This window comes from Gastrolobium bilobum, unplaced genomic scaffold (assembly GCF_033153095.1).
Source record: "Gastrolobium bilobum isolate Gb01-03AN ecotype WA unplaced genomic scaffold, APGP_CSIRO_Gbil_v1 utg4571, whole genome shotgun sequence".
Classification (NCBI taxonomy): Eukaryota; Viridiplantae; Streptophyta; class Magnoliopsida; order Fabales; family Fabaceae; genus Gastrolobium; species Gastrolobium bilobum.
Window position 1 is genome coordinate 218,435 of NW_026897812.1, and position 22,002 is coordinate 240,436.

Genomic DNA, 22,002 nt, shown 5'->3' on the forward strand with positions numbered 1-22,002 from the left:
GAGTAAATACCCTTTTTGATCTCTAACAAAAAACACAGTCCCCTATTTTAGTCCCTTACAAAAATAAATTAGTCAGTTTGTCCCTAACAAATTCAAGGTGGACCCATTTTAATTCTTTTGAGGAACTAATATGAGTCTTTTTTGAATTTGTGAGGGACCACGATTTCAACTAAATGGGTTTACTTTGAATCTGTTAGGAACTAACTGACTAATTTATTTTTGTAAGGAACTAAATTGAGAAGTGTATTTTTTGTGAGGGAGTAAAAATGATATTTACTCTTTTTTTTTTTTTTTATAACAGGTATTTACTCTTTTAACCAGCTTAGTATATGCCGGCCAAATTTCATAATTATAACTCGATGCGACGGCTGAACCGAAGAAATTTCGCCTTAGAAGAAAGAAGGTCTAGAAAGCAACTTTCTATGTGCTACCCTCTCTCTATATGCTACCGATTCATTGATTTATATATTAACATCATTTAGCTGTTGACCTATTCATTAATGTTAGTTTTATTACAAACGATCACGTTATAAATAAAAGACTCAGAGATTTAAGAAGACCAAAGAACAACCCAATATCCGGAACAATTAATTTCTGTCTCTTAGAATCGGAAAAAAAAAAAAAAAAAAAAAAATTCCCCAATGGGTTTGTTGGATCTGGAGAAGCACTTCGGCTTCTACGGCGCATACCACAGTAACCCCATCAACGTTGCGATTCACATCATTTTCGTATGGCCAATCCTCTTCACCGCACTTATCCTTCTCTACTTCACCCCTCCCCTATTCTCACCCACACAATTAGGGTTCATCATCCACCCTGTCCTCGTCTTCAACTTGGGCTTCTTCTTCACAGTCTTCTACGCACTCTTCTATGCCGCTTTGGATACGAAAGCTGGGTCCCTCGCTGCTTTGCTCACTTTCCTCTGTTGGGTCGGTGCCAGTTTTGTTGCCAATAACCTCGGCTTCGCACTCGCTTGGAAGGTACTTAAATTCACCTCAATTTGCTTCATCTTCACCCTATCATTGATGTAACTTTTGTGGGTCGGGTTAAATTTCTCAACTTTATTTATGTTCGGAGTGGATCGTATTACGCAAGAGAATCCTAATCTACAGTGATAAAAAAAAAATAGAGAGAAAAAAAATATAAAGATAGAAAATTATAAAATTAGTACTATTGATTTGATTATTGATCGTTAAATGATTCTTTTACATAATATAAACATGTTATGAGAATCAATTTCCATCTATGTTAGTCGTTGATTTGGACCAGAACGTATAATTGTGTAAGTCATATCTGTAGTCTTTAGCAGGGGGTCTTTTTAATTTTGAATCAGTGTTTCTCACTATTTAGATTTTTGTCATCGAACTGTTAGTTCATACTTTTGTCTAAAGCTCCTAAGGACTGTTAGTTTTCCTTATGGGTGGTGGTCCTGTATAAGTAATTGTACCTTTGTACGAGTTCCTCTGCCACCCTCTATGTACGAGAGTTCCGTGACTGTTAGTTCATCCAAAGGTACAGTTACGGATATGTCCTGACAACCAGACCCATAGGTGTTAAGTGAAACTCTGGCCCTCTTGTTTTCCCAACAATTACACCAGAATTTGTTAGTTTTTTGCTTTCTAAAGATCAAACTGGTAGCTTAATCTTATATGGTTCTGGTATATAGTTGGATGAATTATTAGAATAACTTTTATTTTTATTAGTTGCATAATTAGAGAGTTGTTAGTTATCTCTGAGATCTTCATATTACATTGTTGCCCTCATCACTCTTAAATGGTCATTTGCTGCCCTTTGCTTAAAAGGCAAGAGTTCACAACTGCACAATAAAGGGTGCTAGGGGCCTGCTGGGGAATCATATTTACAATGTGAAGTCTTATTGTCATCGAACTTGTTATCTATTCTCATAAAGATAAATTTGAATCACATTTTTTACAAGATTATTTATTTTTAAGGTAGAGACTCTACTAGATGTTGTTCGCCAACCAAGTGTTTTAGGAATGGGGTTTATGTCAATGCTTCTTTAGTTCATCATAGTTGCTCTACAGCACTGTCGAATCTCAACTGTTTGCTTCAATTATAAATGGTTGCATGTCGGCAACTCTTTTGCTTAATTGAAAAATGGAAATAGTTACCCATTTGCCACATATTTTTAAAAAATTACTCAAAGTAAAATTTTCCAAATTGCCACGCGTGTTAATTCGTTGCAGCAGGTAGCGAACTACGTTTGCAAAACGTGGTACATTTCTAGTGGCCACATAATTTGCTACTGACAGTAGCGAACTAGGTGGTCAATAGTCAGTCTACTCTGAGCTGAAGTAGGACATGTGCCAACCCCTGAGAAATTTGCTGGCTGGCATAGCAAACTAGGTGTGACATGTCAGTCTGCTGTCAGCAAAAGCAGGACACGTGGCAGGTTGTGCATAATTCGTTGGCTGGCATAGCGAACTAGGTGTGACATGTCAGTCTGCTCTGAGCAAAAGCAGGACATGTGGTAGCCTGTGCATAATTCGCTGGCTGGCATAGCAAACTAGTTACTGCTTTGACACGTCGTAGTTTGCTATCTGTTCCAGTAAATTTAGTGTTATTTATACCCAACCTAGTTTCCCTCTCGACCAGTGTCATTCGCTCCATTTCTTCATTTTCATTCTTACCTGTTTTGTTGCCCAGGTTATTTCCTCCTATTTTTTTTTTTTTTCATTTTTACATAATGAGTGACAGTAGCAATGATTTAATCGCCGTTGTATATTATAATGGAAGGAGGTATTTTAGACCGAATGATCAAGTTTTTGAAGGAGATACAAAAATATTTCGCATGAGCCTTCGATGCAAGTATAATGAACTAAAGAAGATAATATACAAGAAGTTGAGATTACAACGGGGTCAATCTCTTTCTCGATTGACTGCTAGATGCGTATCGGGCCCGCAACAGTGGGTTGCTGTGGAGATTGTTAAGGACGAAGATGTAGCGTTAGTTGTAGACGCATTTCGACATCATGGAGACTCCACATTTGTCAAACTGTACGCGGAAGTAAAATCTGGCAGACAATCAAACACTCAACATTATCTCCCATCCATTCACTCCATCGACATTAATAAGGAGCCTATGGTTAATCCGAAAGAAAGGTATGTGTCACCCCCACCAATGTCTTATGAAATGCTTTCGGCCCATGACATGTACGATTTGGCTTGGCGTACGGACAGTTCCGAGGAAGAGGTGGACGAAGGTCTTGTTTTGGACAGTGACTCATCGAATGCGGACGTCGATGGTGATTTCGATTGTTGTCCGTCTAGCGCAGTGTGTCATCTGATTCCTTTATCAGGCGTTGTCGGAGTGCATGACCCGCCAGTTGTAGGTTAGTAATTGTAATGGTCAAAAGTGTTTTTTAACATAATTTTTATTGAAACATTTGAGAATAACGAATGCATGTATGATTAAATAGGAGACAATAGTGTACCTTTTTGGTCTCAGATAAGCCATTACACGAATATTAATTGGTCACACCCAGATCAGGAGTTGGATGAAATGGAGGGAGCACAAATACCTAACTAGCAAATGGGTCAAGAGCTATATAAGGACAATAAAACAATTTTGTATGGTGAATCATCGCACAACCGTTGTAGAAAAGAGTGATACCAAAAGGTTGATCATGGTTTGTGAAAATCACAATGACGGTTGTCCATGGAGGATGAAGGCATTCGTAAAAAAGGGCAAATGGAATAACGAACACACATGTGTTAGTCAAAGTTAGCAACTAGACTCAAATCTCATTTGTTCATTGATCATAGGTATGTCAAATAGTCTTTCTTTTTAGTTATTAATATTTTTGGAATAATTACTAATACATTATTGTTTGACCAAATCCTTAAATGATAAGGGAGGGGCCCAGTGTTAAAATTGCTCTAATCCAGGAAAGGATAGCAACAAATCTTGGATTTCATGTATCTTACAGGAAGGCATGGAAGGCAAAGCAAAAGGCAATTGTAAAATTTTTTGGGGATTGGGATGATTCTTATGCATTTTTGCCAAGATGGTTGGATTACATGTTGCTATTTTCTCCAGGGTCTGTTTATAAGCTAGATCTGAATGATCATTTTGATTTTGGATGCCTCGATCGATCTCACAAGGTGTTCCACAGGGTGTTCTGGACATTTAAACAGTGTTGTGATGCTTTTGATTATTGCAAGCCGGTTATCCAAATCGATGGTACCTACTTACGGGGAACGCTTTTGATTGCTACAACAGTTGATGACAACAATTACGTCTTGCCAATTGCATTCGCGGTTGTTTCCGGTGAGAATCTTGACAACTAGTCGTGGTTTTTGGCATTGATTCAGATCCATGTGACTCAAAAACACAGAATCTGTCTTATTTCTAATCAACATTCGGGAATCTTGTCTGCAGTCAACATTGTGGAACTAGGATTGCAACCACCCCAGGGATACCATGTCTTTTGCCTTCGCCACCTCGGGAGTAATTTCAATCACAAGTTCAAGAAGGTGATGTTGAAGAAGCAATTGAAGAAGTTAGGTATGTATGTGCACATATGCATCTCTTATAGCACCATCTTGTGTGAAATTAAGTGACTTATATTCAGTTCATGCTTGTATGTGCAGGTTATACAATCTCGCGCTTAAACTTTGACGCTGGACGTCGCGATCCTTGGAGGTATTCCACACATACGTGGATATATGTTTCTCCTGTAATGTCAGGAGAGAACGGTCGGACAGACCTAGATCAATCACACTTCGCGGAGACCTAGGGCATGAGGGTTCATCATGCTCCATGGATCTATTTAGAGGAATAATTAAATGATATTACTATTTTAACTTATAATTATTAACCTAAATAGTAGCAATAACATGTCCTCTAACCCAAGGTTTTGAGACCAAAAATAAATAACATTAATATAAAAAATATAAAACATAATTTGTATTTAACATTTTAAAATATTAAATAATTCACTAACAAATAACATGTCCTCTAACCTAAGGTTATGAGACCTAAAATAAATAATATTAAAATAAAAAATTAAAACAATTTGTATTTAAAATTTTAAATAAATAAATAATTTACTAACTATCCTACATATTAATTCACCAACAAATAGCATGTTCTCTAACCTAAGGTTTCGAGATCTAAAATAAATAATATTAAAATAAAAGATATAAAACATAATTTAAAATTATAATAATTCACCAACTATCCTAGAGTTTCAATTAATATAATAACATTAACACATTGGTTTCTTACCTAAGGTTTCAACTCTTGAAATAAATAATATAAAAAACTAACACCTACTAATAATGCATAAATAACAAAATAAAAAACACTAATAATGCATAAATAACAAAATGTAAAACACTAACCTTGTGAGAGATAAAATAAAGACCTTGTAGAGAGAAAAAGAGAGAGAGAGGAGAAATATGTAATTATAGAGAGGGAGAGAGAGTGGGGAATTTTTTTATTTTTTATTTTGGGGGCGGGGAGGGGTTTTATATAGGCAACCAAGTGTGAATTATCCGTTGGACTTAGTTCGCTACACACTGTAGCGAATTTGTCCTTGTCAAACACGTAGCCCAACAACTATTTTTTTTTCTGACCGTTGGAACTAGTTCGCTGTACAGGTCAGCGAATTACCCATGTGACGTGCTTCAGCTGAGAGCAAACTGACTTTTTGGCCACCTATTTCGCTACTATTAGTAGCGAATTGCGTGGCCACCTGAAACGTGCTACATTTGCAAACGTAGTTCGCTACCTGTTGCAGTGAATTAGCACGCGCGGCAGTTTGGAAAATTTTACTTTTTGTGTGGCATTTGAGTAATTTTTTTATAAAATATGGCAAATGGGTCACTGTTCCTGAAAAATGTGTTAGTAAGAAAGTTGTTCTGAAGCTACATTCCTGCATGAGATGACAAAAACTTTTTATTTTGATTTTACCTTTTCTCGTTCTAATGTTGAGAAATGATAAGAAAATATCTCTCTTTATATAGTGGAATAGATGGAAGAATATTTAGATCATCAGACAGCAAAAAGCAATTCGGTTTATTTTTCTTTTGCTTTCTCCTTTTCTCATCCTAATGTTGAAAAGTGATGAAAAAAAATCTCTCTTAAAAGTAGTGGAATATATGGAATATGATTTGGATTTCTAGTTTGCTTCCAATAGCAATGAGAATTTATAACTTCTAAATGTTGTTTAATACCCCTCAGCACTGTTAAATTCATTTCCATATTTTGGCATTATTAAGTGTCAATTTATTTAATCTTAATTTGTATGCTTTCTTTCTTCTTCTTTTTCATGTTTAAGAGAGAGAAAAAAACCATATAAGAAAGCCACGAGACATATACTGAGATATTTTATTGTGCTTTGAACTTCATTATGACGACAATCTTTCAGGTTGTGTTGGCTGCTCAGTTGATTTGTTGGACTGGACAGTTTATTGGTCATGGTGTGTTTGAGGTAAATGATTTATTCCATTACTAATAAGCTTGATGCATAGGTTGTATGTTTCAATATGTTATAACCCTTTTTATTTTCTGTTTAGAAACGTGCACCGGCTCTCTTGGACAACCTTGTTCAAGCTTTTCTAATGGCACCTTTCTTCGTGTTGCTTGAGGTAATTGTGTGTCATATTTGTATGGACTGGTCTCTTTGACAATTGAAACAAGGTAAAATGGATATGATATGATTGGATTTTTCAGGTCCTCCAATCATCTGTCGGATATGAACCATATCCAGGATTTCAGACAAGGGTAAAGGCAAGGATAGAAGCGGATATCAAACAATGGCAAGACAAGAAACAAAAGAAACTTTCTTAGCTTGAACAAGTTACTTACAAATGTGGTGGTTGTACTTGTAGATCACTTGTCTGGAAACAAAGAAAAATGATTTGTATTATCCAAACACGTTCTTAGAACTATTGTCAAAAGTCTGATGTGAATCTCATTTGAAGTGTTAAAGGAAATATTACAGAGAGCTCATGAACCATTTATTTTGTTGCTACCAACCCTCTTAGTGATTGTTCCAACTTCCATATATGCAAAACCGTGCAATGATTTTCTTTCTTTGGGTCCATCTGTTTTTTGTTTTCTTTTCAGAAGCTACTACCTCTTGATAAGAGCTGAAACTCGATATTAGGTCTTTGCACGAACAACAAAGTATTTAACGAAGTGAGAAATTAACACCTTCAAACCATGTTATGTATTTAAACATGAAGAATTATGTAAAGAACCAATTTTCTCAAAAGCTTAAGCTGATAGGTGAGGGTTTTTTTAACTGTTTATACTATTCTTTAACACGTCCCTTCATACAAGATGAGTTTGAAGGGTGGATAATACACACTAAGAAAATTTCACAAGGTAAAGTGGGAGAGGGGGGAGGGGGGAGATGATGATCGAATCCGTTGCGCCGAGGCTTTGATAGCATGTGAAAAACCAATTCAATCTAAAAATTTAATCTGTTGAATGAGGCTACATTAATGATTTTATATATCTCTAACGCGCCCCCTCACATGAGAGCCTATTGGGCTTGAAGGGTGGGTGATGCATCAAGCTCAGCCTACCTGTCAGTGGCGGACCCGGAATTTTTTCTTGTGGAGGGCTAAAAATTAAACATTTGTTGCTCTCTTCAAACATAATATATGAGAGGTCAAAATACGAAAAATTAAATATTTGTTCCTCTCATCAACCACAATATGTGGGAGGCCGAAACACCAATCCAGAGAACATAACTCATAAATACCTCTTTTAACTTGTTATAGAGAGAAAGAAGGAGACAGAGAGAGGTGGAAGATGTCACCGTAAAATCTACTATCAATTTGAAAAAACTACACCTTTTCAACCCCTAAAATGAGCATTTTTTATGCAAAGAAAACAAAGAAAATGAGAAAAGAGCAAAGGTTTAGATTTCACAAAAAATATGTATTAATTACTATAATCTAAATAGTTAATTCAAAGTAGACCCCTCTCATTTCTTAACCTCTTTTTTTATTTACTCACTGTTAGCCCAACAAGAAAAAAAAAGCCAAATGTAAATCAGAAGAAACAGATTACCAAGAAGCACAATCACCAAAACCATTCTGCCCCTCACTTCCCTCTCTGTCACGATTCATCAGAAAAGGAGATAGATCGAATGAATAAGGTTCATTCTTTCATAAGACTCTCGAACTTCTTATTTGTATTTATGGATGGAAAGATTTGTGCTAACATCTAAGCATAATAAAAGTTGAAACTGTAAGTTTAAAGTCGAGATTTAAACTATAATTTAAGGGAAGGTTATATTTACAAACTTTTTGTTTAGAAACTCTTACAAACTACACTGTGTCTGATCGTCATACTTTAATCAAGAGTGTATGACTGGTCATACTTAATGTAATTTGTAAAAAAAATTGTAAACAAATCTTTCCCTATAATTTAATGCTAATTCCATATGCTAATTGTTACACCAAGTCTGTGCCAACAAACAAGCGCCACGTAACTAAAAGAATTTGAACTAAGAGAAACCATGTAGCTCTATTGGTGGTCATTGATACTCCCAACATTGTGATGTACCAAAAAAAAAATCTTCAAATTTGGGGGGGAGGGGGGCTACCCTAGCACCTCCCTCGGTCCGCCCCTGCTACCCGTGCGAAGAAATTTCACAAGAGAAAGTGAGGGGCGGTGAGTATCGAACCTGTGATAGCATACTATATAAAAAACTATTTCAATCCAAAAGCTTAAGCTGCTGGGTGAGGCTACATTAATAGTTTTATATATCTCAAACAAAATATTAGTATCATAACAATCTTTCCTTAGGTTCATTGAAATATTGATCTAACCAATAATAAAATTAAAACTGCAATTTATCATTATAACATTTTTACTTTTCTTGTGCTTTTACCATTTTGCCCTCTGTTACTCTTTCAAACCTTTTTAACCCTAAGATCAAGTGAAGGGAAGTATTGTTGTATATCTTCTCACCTTCTTCATTGTCTAAGTCTTTTCTCTTTCTTTCTTCCTTTTTGTCATTCTCTTTTTGAAGCTCCATTCTCTATCATGCTTTGCTGACATGTTGGTTCGTAGTTGAAGAGTGACTGTGTTGGTTTGTTGTTTTCTCTTTTGTGGTACAAAAGCTTTAAGATTTTTTAGGTATTTTACTTTCCTCTGTTCTTGTTCATACTTTTCCATTTTCTGGGTTTTAAATCTTCATACATTTTCTTTTCACTTGCTTTTTTTTATGGATTTATTTACTTTGTCTTGCTTGTTTCCTTCACACTGGTTTGCATTCTTCTGGAATTTCTGGGTTCATAGTCCTTCGAGGGTGTGCGTAGTTAGCTAGGTGTTTGATAAAATGCATTCTAAACATAACTTATCTTCTTACTTTAGAATGGTAGAAAGCACTGACTCAACTGATCCAAAGACTAGACCACCCAAGTCTCTGAGTACTAGTAGTTGGTGGCTCTTTGGAGAAGGGATTTCTTAATGGGAGAAAGCTAAACTTCTAGGCACATTGCCTTCAACATTGAGAGGCTATGGTGAATGCTCTTCATCCAATAGTGGGAAAAGTCTTTTAGAAGAGGAGAATCTCGCAAGGGTCGCGAAGGATCTTATGAGATGCCTAGAGCCCCTTCTCAGCAGAGTGGCGTTGGAGAGTGGAGAGAAATCCTAGGGAACCCATTATCATATTGAGTGACTTAGAAACAAATTCTCTGTCGATTTTTGATCCCGAACATCCTTTACCATCTCGCTCCCCTAGTCCCCAACCTTTGAATGTCATCTACCCAGATGTCCCTTTTCCACAAAGATTCCAAGTAGGCGAGATGCCAAGTGACTCATCCTCTGATTATTCTGATTCAAGCTCTACTTCTTCCTCCCTCATGTTATCAATGGGCCGTAGTAAAAAATTGATGGAGAAGATGGCTACAAAGAAAACTGTGGCGGTAGATGCGGTCAATCTTGCTTAGGTAGCTTCAAAGGTTCCATCAAAAGTAAATTCTGATGAAAGGGTAACAAAAATCTTGCGACTTTCCATCTAACTCCCAATAGAGAGAAGGATCACGAATGGCGATTTGCTCCAGTTTTCGCACATGAGATAGTCTACTCATCTCACGTAGACAAGAACTCTGTTCACTTTTTGATGATGTATTCTTCTTTCTTTCTGCAAATAGGTATTCTTCTTCCTTTTTCTTCTTTTATTATTGATGCCTTGAATCACTTAGGAGTTTCTATTACCCAACTTCCCCCCAATGCTTAGGGTTTCTTTTGAGTTTTTGAACTTTTGTGTCAAGTGTATGAGTTTAAAGCTTTTGTGAAGTCTTTCTTCACTATTTTCCATACTTATAGCTCTAATAACAAATCCAATAGCTACTTTCGTTTCGCTCTAACACCCAATCATCATTTTTGCTCCCTTTTCTAACAAAATTCATTCTTGGAAGGAAAAGTACTTTAAACACTATCTTGTTGTAGATAAGAATAAGACTAATCTCTATCCCTTCTTTCTAGATGACAACAACGATTCTCTCCTCCCCCTGTAATGGTCAAGGAACTTCTATGATCGAGAAGATCATGGCTTCAATATTATTTTTGGAGATCTAACGGCACTAGAAAGAGAGACTGTGAATGGTTTGGTCAATTTCGCAAAGAATTTTAATATAAGGATATTCTAAGTACTTTTGCGATATTGACTGAGTATACTGAAGCTGAGATCAAGGCCTCTATTGGTAGGATTTGTTTGATACTAACCTCTTTTCGTGTTTCTTTGTTCTTTGATTTGGGATGTTGAATCTATTTTTTTGCTTTTGTAGATAGCTTAATGGAGACCAAAAAGGAACAAGCAAAATCTGCTACTCCACCCATATCTTCATCTCCTCTTTCTCTTCGTGAGCCTTACCCATCTCTTGGAATGACTGATGTTGTGCAATTTCGCAATCCTATATATATATATATATATATCAATCACACAAGTATGCAAGTGCACGTATCACAAGTAATAAAATGGACGTGTGAGTCTAAGTATCGTTCCCACGGAGATCAAGTAAAGCTACGACTCTAATATAAGCAATAAGAGTAACAAAGATGATTAAGTTATGATCTAAAGTATTAACTAATGATTAAACTAAGTTAAGACTATTGATTAACTATGATAGCAATTAAAAAGATAAGTTTCATGTATTCAAAGATAGATTGAAATTAATTTTCCCAGTATTGCAATTTCACCATAATGATGTAACAATGCTATAACAATTATCCATCAGTAATCAGAACACTTATATATGCAAGGGCCCTCATCGACCTTCCAAGTATACTAGTTACCGTATCTTTATGGCCAATATAGTTATGAATCCATTAAGTGCAAGTACCATATGATTTTGTAGTCTGAATGATCTCTTTACCCACGCTTAACAAATTTCATTAGTTAATCCACAATGTTTAATAACTTTTCCAGATTCACCCATATCTCTATAGTCCAAACCCTAGAACACTTGAATCTTTATTAAACAACTAATGGAAAATTACATAGCAAATTTTAGGCAAACATGGTTACATTACAATACGAGTACTCTCTCACCCAATCATAGACAATTTAGTTCATACGTGAATAGAAAGAAACAACAAAGAAAGATAAAAACTCCATAGAACTAAGACAGAATAAACAGGGACAATGTTGCAGCTCTGCTCTCACTGCAATTGCTGGCTCCGCCACCATCCACCGTCTCTCAGCCACCAGAGCAATGTAGAGATCAACCGATTTCAGTGATCTCTCTACTGGACCCTAGCTCCACCCTTTGGCCCATTAGATCTCTCTCAACAAACCATCAAAATCTCGCAAGTATTTCGCGGCTTCAAAACCTTCCAAAAGCTCTTTGAACGTGTGTAGGCTATTCTTTATATAGAAAAAGGTGACTTTGGCGCTAAGTAGCTCTTCAAATCCGATCGTGATTTGGGTAAAGATTCTAGTCTTATTTGTTAATGATCTTTGTGTTTTAAATGCACCGTTTCACTTAAGCACAATTGCTACAGATCTGCTACTTAGAGCTACGACTCTGACCTGCAACAGAACAAAAGAGACAATGAATTGCTCTAGCACTCAGAATAACAACAAATATCAACGCTTAACATATTTCTTATTCAAAACATAAAGAGACCAGATTCATGCAATAATTATGTAATTATAAGGGAATTATGCATTTATATGGCACCAAATCTTCAAGTATAAGCTTGAAAATAACTCTCCAAGAGAAAGTTATCAATTGATTCTGAGAAGACAGTTCTTGAGCCTCTAACAAAAAAGAGGAAAATTGGTAAGAAGAAATTCACTCCTTATGTAGCGTTTGAGCCATTTTCCCTTACTAAAATTGCAAGATGAATAGATGATCACACTTGGGCTAAATACCTCTATATTATGGAAAGGTTCCTTGCTTATGCCACCTTATTATGGCGGTATTCACTTCTATTGGTGGAGAATTATAGCTTGTACTGGCTACATTATGGGTGAAATGCCTATGGTCAGACTAAGCATTTGAAAATGTCGCAACATGTAGGTTTTGTCCTTCAGTCATTGGTTCAAGTAGTGGTGAAGTTGTTCTGAGCAGCTGATATTGCAGGGTCTTCTTGTCTAAGCTGCTGGTTGTGTTTGCCATGAGGTTTAGGAAGTTGCGAGATCCTCACGTAACACGGGATGGACATGTTTTCCTCTTTACTAAGTAATGTCCTCTTGGGCTTATTGAGCCTACCCCTGATTTGAACCTACTATCTCGCATAAGTAAGGTCCATATCAACTTTCACTATGATGAAGTCTAATTGGGAGGAATTACATGATTACAAGTGTAAGAACTCGCATCGCTGAATAAAGAAATAAGTAAATTTAATAATGACAGAATATGAATTTAGGAAAAATATCCCATAATTAACTTAGAATAATTATAGAAGAATATTTTGGGGAAATAAAATCGCTTTTAGGAAGAAAAGTGTTGTTACTATGAATTTCGCGGTATAAATGTGTACTGGTAAAATGACTCAAAAAATAGAAATAAAAATATGATAATTATTAGAAAATATATTAAGTCTATAATATTAAGTTTGAAAGAAAATGAAGGGAAGTGATAGAACTAATACTGGGTGTTTTTAGTGAGTAGTGTCTTAAATAACCAAGTCACACTTAAATGCTCTCATTTCATGAAACCTACGTCGACAACTTTTTAAACCCTATAGCGTTCTTTTCTTCCTCTCCAAGTCACTTAAGCTCTTCCTCCATGAAAATCACTCAATTTTTTACCTTTCTCCATCCCTCCTCCATGTAATCGTCTTAAACCTATTAAAGCTTGTGTCTTGTAGAAGAAAAACTTGTTCTTGGAGTGTTTTCATTTCTGTTTAGAGGAGGTTAAGGGCTATCTTCTTGGATAGATATTGTGGGAGCCATTTCTACACACTTTGGGGTACCAAGGAGCTACTTTGTGGAGAAAGAACCAAATTTGAAAGCTCAAATTTGTGCACCTCTTTTGGCAGTGCTTGGAAGTGAGTTTCTAGTATTAAAGAACCCTCCTTTTAGTCCTTTATCTGTTTTTCAAAGCTCTAAGGTAACCCTCAACCATTTCCCTTGCATTCTCATGAAAATAGCTTGTTTTGAGTAATGAAAAAGAGAAACTTCAATGGTTTAAGTTGGGGGTTGTTATTCTAAGTGCAATGGGGTGGGTTGAACTTCTGTTTTGGGACAAATTGCGAGTTAGAACCATTGAAAGCCATTAGAATGACGATTTTTGCAGTAAAGACTCGTGTTTTGTGCACTCTGCAGAGTGGTAATGGATTACCACTTGGTGGGTAATCGATTACCTAGTGTAAATGTGACAACAACACACTAGTTTGACAATATCGTGATATCTTAAGCTACAGAGCTCCAAATTGAGTGAGATTTGGACCTATGTAAAGCTAACATATAAGGCTACAACCCTGTAAAATTTCAAATCCATTGGACAAGGGGATTGATTGAGGTTTGGGTTTGAAGCTGCTGTTTTGCTATTGGAAATTCAGTTTGCAACAGTCACTTTGCGAAAAATATAATCGGAGTTATACAACTCCAAATGAGACATATAATATGTCGTTGGAAAGCTTGTGATGTCTAGTTTAACATACTAAATTATTAGGATTTTTGGTAAAGATTTACAATACCATTTTAAAAAATGATAAACACGATGTAGTGTTTGGAGCTTTGGATAGAGCCTGCAGTAAGCGAAACGAAAAAGAAATAATGTTCCTTTTAATCTTGAAAGCTAGGATATGCTTATTGATGGTATACTTTCTATGAAAAAAGATTTGTGACCTTGCTAGATACTGTGTTTATGGGTGACCCTTTGTATACCGAGTCATTAAGAGGGGACTTAGCTTGACAGATAAATTTCTGGTCCTCGGATTGATCTGTTGTATGATCCACCAAACTCCATGGGAGGTTGCTTTATGTGCTTGGTATGTGTTTTGAAAATGATATTTGTTATATTATGAGCATTGGATATTTGACTGAGATGAGAGTTATTTGGTGCAATTGATATATATATATATATATATATATATATGCATGTGGGGCTACCACACCGGGTGGTAATCCTTGATGTATGGAAGATGCCATACAAGGTGGCAAATCTGCGTGTGGGGGTATAATGAGAGCCACTTATACTCTACATAGGTTGCAAGCATGCATAAAACTTACTTTGTTCTCTGATCAGTAGAATAGTTGCATACACACATGATATGATCATATACTGCATTGCACAGTTATTGATATTTACTGCTCATATTATTTTATTATTCTATTGAACTTATATTATGCTGGTAAGTGAACTTGTGGCGAAGGAATCCTTGTGGACCCCTTGTCTTACTGAGATTTGTCAAAATCTCACCCCGTCTGGGGTGCATTTTCATGTACAAATATCCATGAGACAGATGCTTCTAGAGGCGCGAGGTCGGAGTAGACATTCTATATTGGCATGCATGGACTTTATCTGCTATATGTTTATATTCTCTGAGACTTATGTATTTTGGTGCTATTTATCAGACTATGTATGTATTTAATTGATGTGAGCATGGGGATTGTGCAAACCACTTTAAATAATTTGATGTTTATGTTGAGATTGGGTTGTATATGCTATGTATCAGGATTGGTGTCATGACCACTTGACGAGGGTTCATGACCAAGTAATTTATTTATGGCTATGAGGTATTTCGGGTTATTTCTGTATTGCAATTACATAAGGATTGATTAGTAATTAAAGATAAAAGAAAAAGTAATCCACTTGATTATGATAATGATATTCATAATTGGATAAGTAGCTTCTTCGTTTAATCGGTTACGCTTAATACTATTGTATGTTTAATACACCGAGTGCACACATGGTGTTACAACAAGCCCTTAATGTCTTGTACATTTGGTGGAATCAAACTCTTCCTTGATCATACTTTGATAGAATAGGTTTTGCAATTTCTCATGGGACTTAATAACCGATTTGTACAACTTCATGATCAAATATTATTGTGGATCGTGTCTCTCCAATTAACATAGTTTTTCTCTAATCATTCAAGAAGATAAACAAAAATAAATAAATAAATTGTTCTAACAACTCTCCAAACTTGGATCCAAAACTTGTTTTTGCTGCAAAGTCCAATGCCCTAAAACCCAAGCAAGCCAAGAAAGATTGATTTGTTTGCACGTATTGTAGCCATACAATGGATAACTGTTGCAAAGCCCATGGTCACTGTTCCAATCCTATGTAATGGATATGGATCCATGATGACTGGCTAACTACAAACACTAAACTTTTATGTTGCAAAGTCCTTTTCCGCGATAGGAGAAGGACCCTTATGCTTTCTTCTTTTTAGACTAAGAGAGCTTTCAGCCTCCACGTTCCAAGTTTGCTGCGATGCATGGTGGATAGTTTTCCCAAATCACTTGTTTCAATTAGAGATATTAAACTCGAACCGGCCAGTTGAATATCTCCTACTGATCTAATTCAACTATTCCCAATCAAATAGGTAGGAAATCGATTGAAAATTGGGTCCAACTGGCATTGACTCAGTATCGATGTTTGAGTTGAATCGATCGTTGAGTTAATTGCACCTATGGGATGTGAGGATGTAAACTCAATCACTACATCAAAGTAACTTTCTTGACATGATACAACTATTATTATTTTATTATATATTAATATATAAATTCAGTTCAATCAATTCAACTAGTGACTCATTAATCTAGTACTTTGACTAAGTCGACCACTGATTCAGATTTAATAACTGGTTTTAATTATTGATATATCACATTACTCCAATGCTATGAGATTAATCTTAGTACCACTATATTAATTATGTAAAATTAGAAATGATCAACCAGTGGAAAAGAAAAATGCATTATTAATTGGGAGTATATATAGTTAAAAGTTGAAAGGGATGGCACCATCATGATAGATGGTTCATGGTGGGTTAAGAGCCGGTTACTTTTTTTTTTTTTATCAAATGTGACAAAGGCAAACCATGGACCACTAAATACATATGGTCCTCTCTGAGTAAACCAACCTAATAAGCTTTTACCTTTTGGATTTATTTGTAGTGTGTTAGGTACTCTTATGGTTGAACTTCGGTAACGAGTTATTTGTATTGCTTTGTGTTTTAATTGGTTGGAACTTCAAAATCAGCTTTGAGTCCACCGACATGCATGAGAGTTTGTCTATCCCACTTTCCCCAGGCTTCGCTTGTGATGCAGCGTTTATTGAATGAATTTGAAAAGCCCAAACAAAATTTGGTAACATTTGCATTTGGCATTGCCTAGCTTACCCAACTCAGCTGTGGGTAGAGCTTTGGGCTAGAACAGGCTTAGTAGGGTTGGTCCCCAATGTAGGCTTAACATGGACTTTGACATTTGTTCTTCATTATCATCGAAACAAAACCTTTCTCCTTTATAATAATAATAATAATAATAATAATAATTTTAGCAAACTCATGGATTTTTACTTATTATACTCGATCTGTAGTAAAATAAAAATTTGAGTTAAATCATATTTCTCTTACTTGTTTTTAAGGGTCTTTTTTTTTTTTTTTTTTAAGGTCTCCATCCCATGAGTAGATAACGATCATGTGCAGATAAAATAAAAGAGTTGACAAAATTAAACCTGGGTTGACGGCCACCGTTACTAGGAGGTCACTTGCTATCAACCTACATTTAGGGTTCTATACCTGTACATTTTTTTTCCTACTCATTCACATTTCTCTGCATGTGAACATAAGATAACAACACTAATTTGGAGCTAGTTTGACACAATGCTTTAGCTTTGAGTAAGGGTAGAGTAAACAAATCTATAAGCTAAGACTTAAAAGCAAAAAAAGAAATTTTAATAAAGTACTTTTTAAACTAGATGTAACGATTCTGTTTTTTTTTTTTTTTTTAATGAAATTGGGACAATAAACTAAAATTTCACAAAAGGTTTATGTAGTTTTCTCTTAATAATATAAAGAATTCCAAAATAATCAAATATTGATTCAAGTACCAACGAGTTTATTTCCCTTAATCAGGGGTCTTAAGTTCAAGTCGTGATAATAAGAAAAATGATCTCTAAGCTGTGAGCTGAATTAAAAAACAAACATTCCAAATTCACAAGATTGAAAGAAACAGAAAGAATGAACTTCAGTGCCTGCTAATGGCGATTAGAAATCAACTATGTCTAGGCTTGGATCCATTCATATTTTCTTCGTTAAGAAAAATATTAACAATGCCAATTGTGACTGACATATATGAATTATGCCTAATCTCTATATGTTACGATTAGGTTTTAGATCCCAATTTTACCGATTTATGTATAATGTCTTTGGGACAGTCCCTTTCAATTTTCATGTTTGCAAGTCGTGCATGTATAGACCCTGCAATTGCCAATTATTAAGGAATCTTACCTTTAACATACACGTTAAGGGGTTTAAAAAGCTATTAGCACAAACCCACCGAAGCTAGGTAGATTAAAATTTCCTATATTAATAATTTAGTCTTTGTTTGATAGTCATAAGGTAGCATGAATCATCATCACTCTTGTATGTATAGGTTGAAATTAAAACTGTGAAATATATAAGAATTGGTTTAAGTGGCTGGTGAATCGTGACATCTTCTGCATGCATGTTACTTTAGTGAATGCGGACAAGTAGAATAAGGGTGAACTAATTATAAAAATATTATATGCTAATCAATGTGCCTAACCCAATCCTGTAAACCAATCAAATTGCTGGGCAGATATCCTCCTTTCGGGTGAAAATGAGAAAAATAAAAAGAAGAAGAAGCAAAATAAATACATTTAGAAATAGCTTCGACATCCCATTTTTCTATTGCTTGCACTACATTTTTCTTATACAAAAAGGAAAAAAAAAAAAAACAAAATCTTTTCTATTGCCGATTTTCTACTTGATTGTTTCATGAAATATAATTATCTGTGTTTTCCCTGGGGAAGCGATCAGATTTAAATATTTACTTTTGATTCATAAAAGTAATTATAAATCATAAAAACATGAGAGTGGATTCGATTTTGAAATCATTCCGATTTTAATTATGTACGTATCGAAATCTTTCAAATTTAGTTCTATTTGATTTCATTTTTAATTATTTGAATTATGATTTTGTTTTTATTTGCTAAAATGAAAGAGAAACCTATCTACCAAAAAAAAATAAAAAATGAAAGAGAAACGAGAAAATATGAGTAATCCACATGCTTTAGAGGAGCAATGGATATACTATTATATAACTCAGTACAAGAGGATACACATGAGAATTAGATGATGTGGGACTTTGTCCCATACACTAGACTACTCTATATATTATACTTTCAACACTCCCCCTCAAGCTAGAGCATAAAAATCAAAAGCTCCAAGCTTATTACATATGTAATCTATTCGAGGACCCCTTAAGGGCTTATTAAAGACATCTGCTAGTTAATCATTTGGGTTGACGATATGTGTAACAATCTCCCTTGACAAGACCTTCTCCTTGATGAAGTGAAAATCTATCTCAATATGTTTAGTCCCTTCATCAAATACTAAATTGGAGGCAATATGTAAGGTAGCTTGATTATCGTAAATGAGAGTTGTTGCCTCAGTGTGATCAAACTTCAGCTCCTTGAGTAATTGCTTTAGACAGATTACTTCACAAGTAGCTGTGGCCATAGAGTAATACTCAGCTTCAGCACTGAATCTGGCAACCACACTCTGCTTTTTACTTTTTCAGGAGACTAAATTATCTCCAATAAACACACAGTATCCAGAGGTGGAACTCCTATCGGTAGGACAACTTGCCCAATCAACATCTGAGTATCCCACGACTCTAGTATGACCTTTGTCCCTATAGAAGAGACCCTTCCCTAGAGCTGACTTGATGTACTTGAGAATATGAATTACTGCATTCTAGTGCACCCGGTGTATTAAACATATGAATGGTAATAAGCGCAGCTAAATTAAATTGGGAAGCTATGTATCCAATTATGAAGACTCATTAGTGTAACCAAGTGAATTAACTTTTTCTTTTTAACAATCCTTGTGTAAAACTTATGTATTGCAATAAAGACATAACTAGATATATAAAAATGCATACATGTCCTATCATATAATCATCAAATAAAATACTTGGTCATGATCCCACCTTAAGTGGTCATGACACCAATTCTGGTAATATAGCGTATACAACACTAGTCTCGACATAAACATAAACTTATTTAAAGTGGCATGGACAACCTCCATGCTCACACCAAATAAACATACCAAGTCTGATAATAACATAAGAATAATAATCAGGTCTCAATGATCATAAACATAATTAGATAAAAGTCAATGCATGCCAACAAGTAATATATACTTCGACCTCTTGCTCGTAGATGCATCCATCTCATGGATATCTGTACCTGAAAATATGCCCCACACGGGATGAGATCTCTAACAGAAATCTTAGTAAGACAAGGGATTCTCGAAGGACTACTCCTCCCCCAAGTTCACTTATAGGCATAATATAAGTATGAACAATATAAACAATATAAGGATGCAACATATGTATATCATGTAGGTGCGCTAAAAATCACAAGTCTACTGGTCAGAGAACAAAATAGGCATTACACACATCTGTAACCTGCAGACAAAGTATAAGGATCCACCCTATACCCACACTACTAGAGTTCTACCCCTTGTATGAAATCACCATACTCAGGAACCCCATCTAGGTGTTGCTGCACACTACCCCATATACATACATATGAATACAATGCACAATATCTTATGTTATCATGTATTACCAAATACATCAGATAAACATCTGTGCATAGCCATTTTCGGAAAAATATACCATGCATATAAACCAACCTCCCATGAAGTTCGGTGGAACAAACAAGGGATTAACTCTAAGAACACGAAGCTTACCTGTAAGCGCTAAGTGTCCTAACTAAACCTTGGTGTACAATCAAGGCACCAACTCAGTAACTAGCAGTGTCATAATCTATTTCCACAACATTTATACCATTAATAATCATATATTAGCTTTTCAAGTTAAAAGGAACACTATTTTCTTTTTCGTTTCGCGTACTGAAGGCTTCTCTCAAAGCCACAAATACAAAACCTTATATACCATTTTTAAAACTACAATTCCATCCCTTTACCAAAAATTCTAAGATTTTACTAAGTTAAACTAGACATTCTAATCTTTCCAACGACATATTATATGTCTCATTTGGAGTTGTATAACTTTGGTTATGTTCTTCGCAAAGAGACTGCTGCAAACTGAATTTCCAGCCACCAAGTCGCAACTTCAAACTTACATTGCGATCATTCCACTTGTCTAATGAATCTAAAATTTTATAGGATTGTATTCCTATGTGTTAGATTGACATAGGTCTAAACCTCACTCAATTCAAAGCCCTATAGCTCGAGATATCTTAATTTTACTGAACTGAATTTGTTGTAATCGATTACTGTAATTGATTAACTATTTCGTCAAGATTTAATCGATTAAACCACGGGGTTAATCGATTAAATCTTCAACAAAAGGCAGAAAATTATTTTTTTACTGCATAATTGCCATTCCAATGGTTTCCAAAGGTTCCACTTCAATCTTTACACTTACAGAAGTCCAAAACAACTCACTTACACTTAGATTATCAGTTTTACACTTAACCCCTTAAAGTTTCTCTTTCTACATGACCAAGAACAAGCTAATTTCATGGAATTGCAAGGAAAATAGTTAAGGGTTACCTTGGGGCTCTTGAAAATAGAAAAAGGAAAGGCCTTTAAGGTCTCCAATGTACACCCAAACTCTGTCCAAGAAGGTGTACAAAATCTACTTAAGAAAGCTTGCTCTTTTCTCCCAAAAGGAAGCTTCTTGATGATGAAGGATGAGTGTAGAAGGTCACAAATAGCAAGATGATTATGGAACACTCGCAAACCCTCCACGGTAGAATCTAAGTAACTCAAAGATGGAATTTTTCCTCACCAAGACACAAGCTTTCAATGTTTTCTAGCGATCCCAAGGAAGAAAGATTTTAAAAGATGAAGACTTTGGGCATTTTTGATGAAGGAAGCTTGATCTTTCTTGGAGAAGGAGTGAAGTGCTCTCTAGGTTTGTCACTAAGTGTTCTATGTAGGAAGGAAATAAAATGAGGGCTTTAAGTGTGACTTAGCTATTTAAGACACTACTTATTTAAGACACTTAGCATTAGTTCTAATAGTTCTACTAATTATTTTTCTTCCTAACTTTATATTCTTAACCTAAACATTATTTTAGGAATTATCATATTTTTATTTTTATTTTTCGAGACACTTCACCAGTATGCTTTTATACCGTGAAATACTTGGTATTTGCACTTTTCTTCCAAAAAGTTATTTTCTTTTCTCAAAATATTCTTTTATAATTATTCTAAGTTAATTATGGAATATTTTCCTTAAATTCCCAATCTTTCATTATTAATTTATTTATTTTATTATTTCACGATATGGGTTCTTACATTCATTTTACCTTTTAGAATTTTGTCCGCAAA

The 22,002-nt window shown here is 35.2% G+C and overlaps 1 protein-coding gene across 2 annotated transcripts; it reads left to right on the forward strand.

The window, feature by feature from the left end:
• The first annotated feature begins 534 nt into the window (after positions 1–534).
• LOC133310520 (2-hydroxy-palmitic acid dioxygenase MPO1) lies at positions 535–7,041 on the forward strand. 2 transcript variants are annotated; one of them, XM_061511449.1, is made up of 4 exons: positions 535–980; positions 6,396–6,458; positions 6,544–6,615; positions 6,701–7,041. In XM_061511449.1, exons 1-4 carry the CDS (start codon positions 642–644, stop codon positions 6,815–6,817), a joined length of 591 nt encoding a protein of 196 aa, XP_061367433.1. In that variant the 5' UTR covers positions 535–641; the 3' UTR covers positions 6,818–7,041. The 2 variants fall into 2 exon arrangements, with proteins under 2 accessions (XP_061367433.1, XP_061367434.1); XM_061511450.1 differs by lacking the exons at positions 6,396–6,458; positions 6,544–6,615; positions 6,701–7,041 and adding exons at positions 4,137–4,291; positions 4,403–4,528; positions 4,615–4,883 and having other exon boundaries at positions 848–980.
• The last annotated feature ends 14,961 nt before the right edge of the window (positions 7,042–22,002 follow it).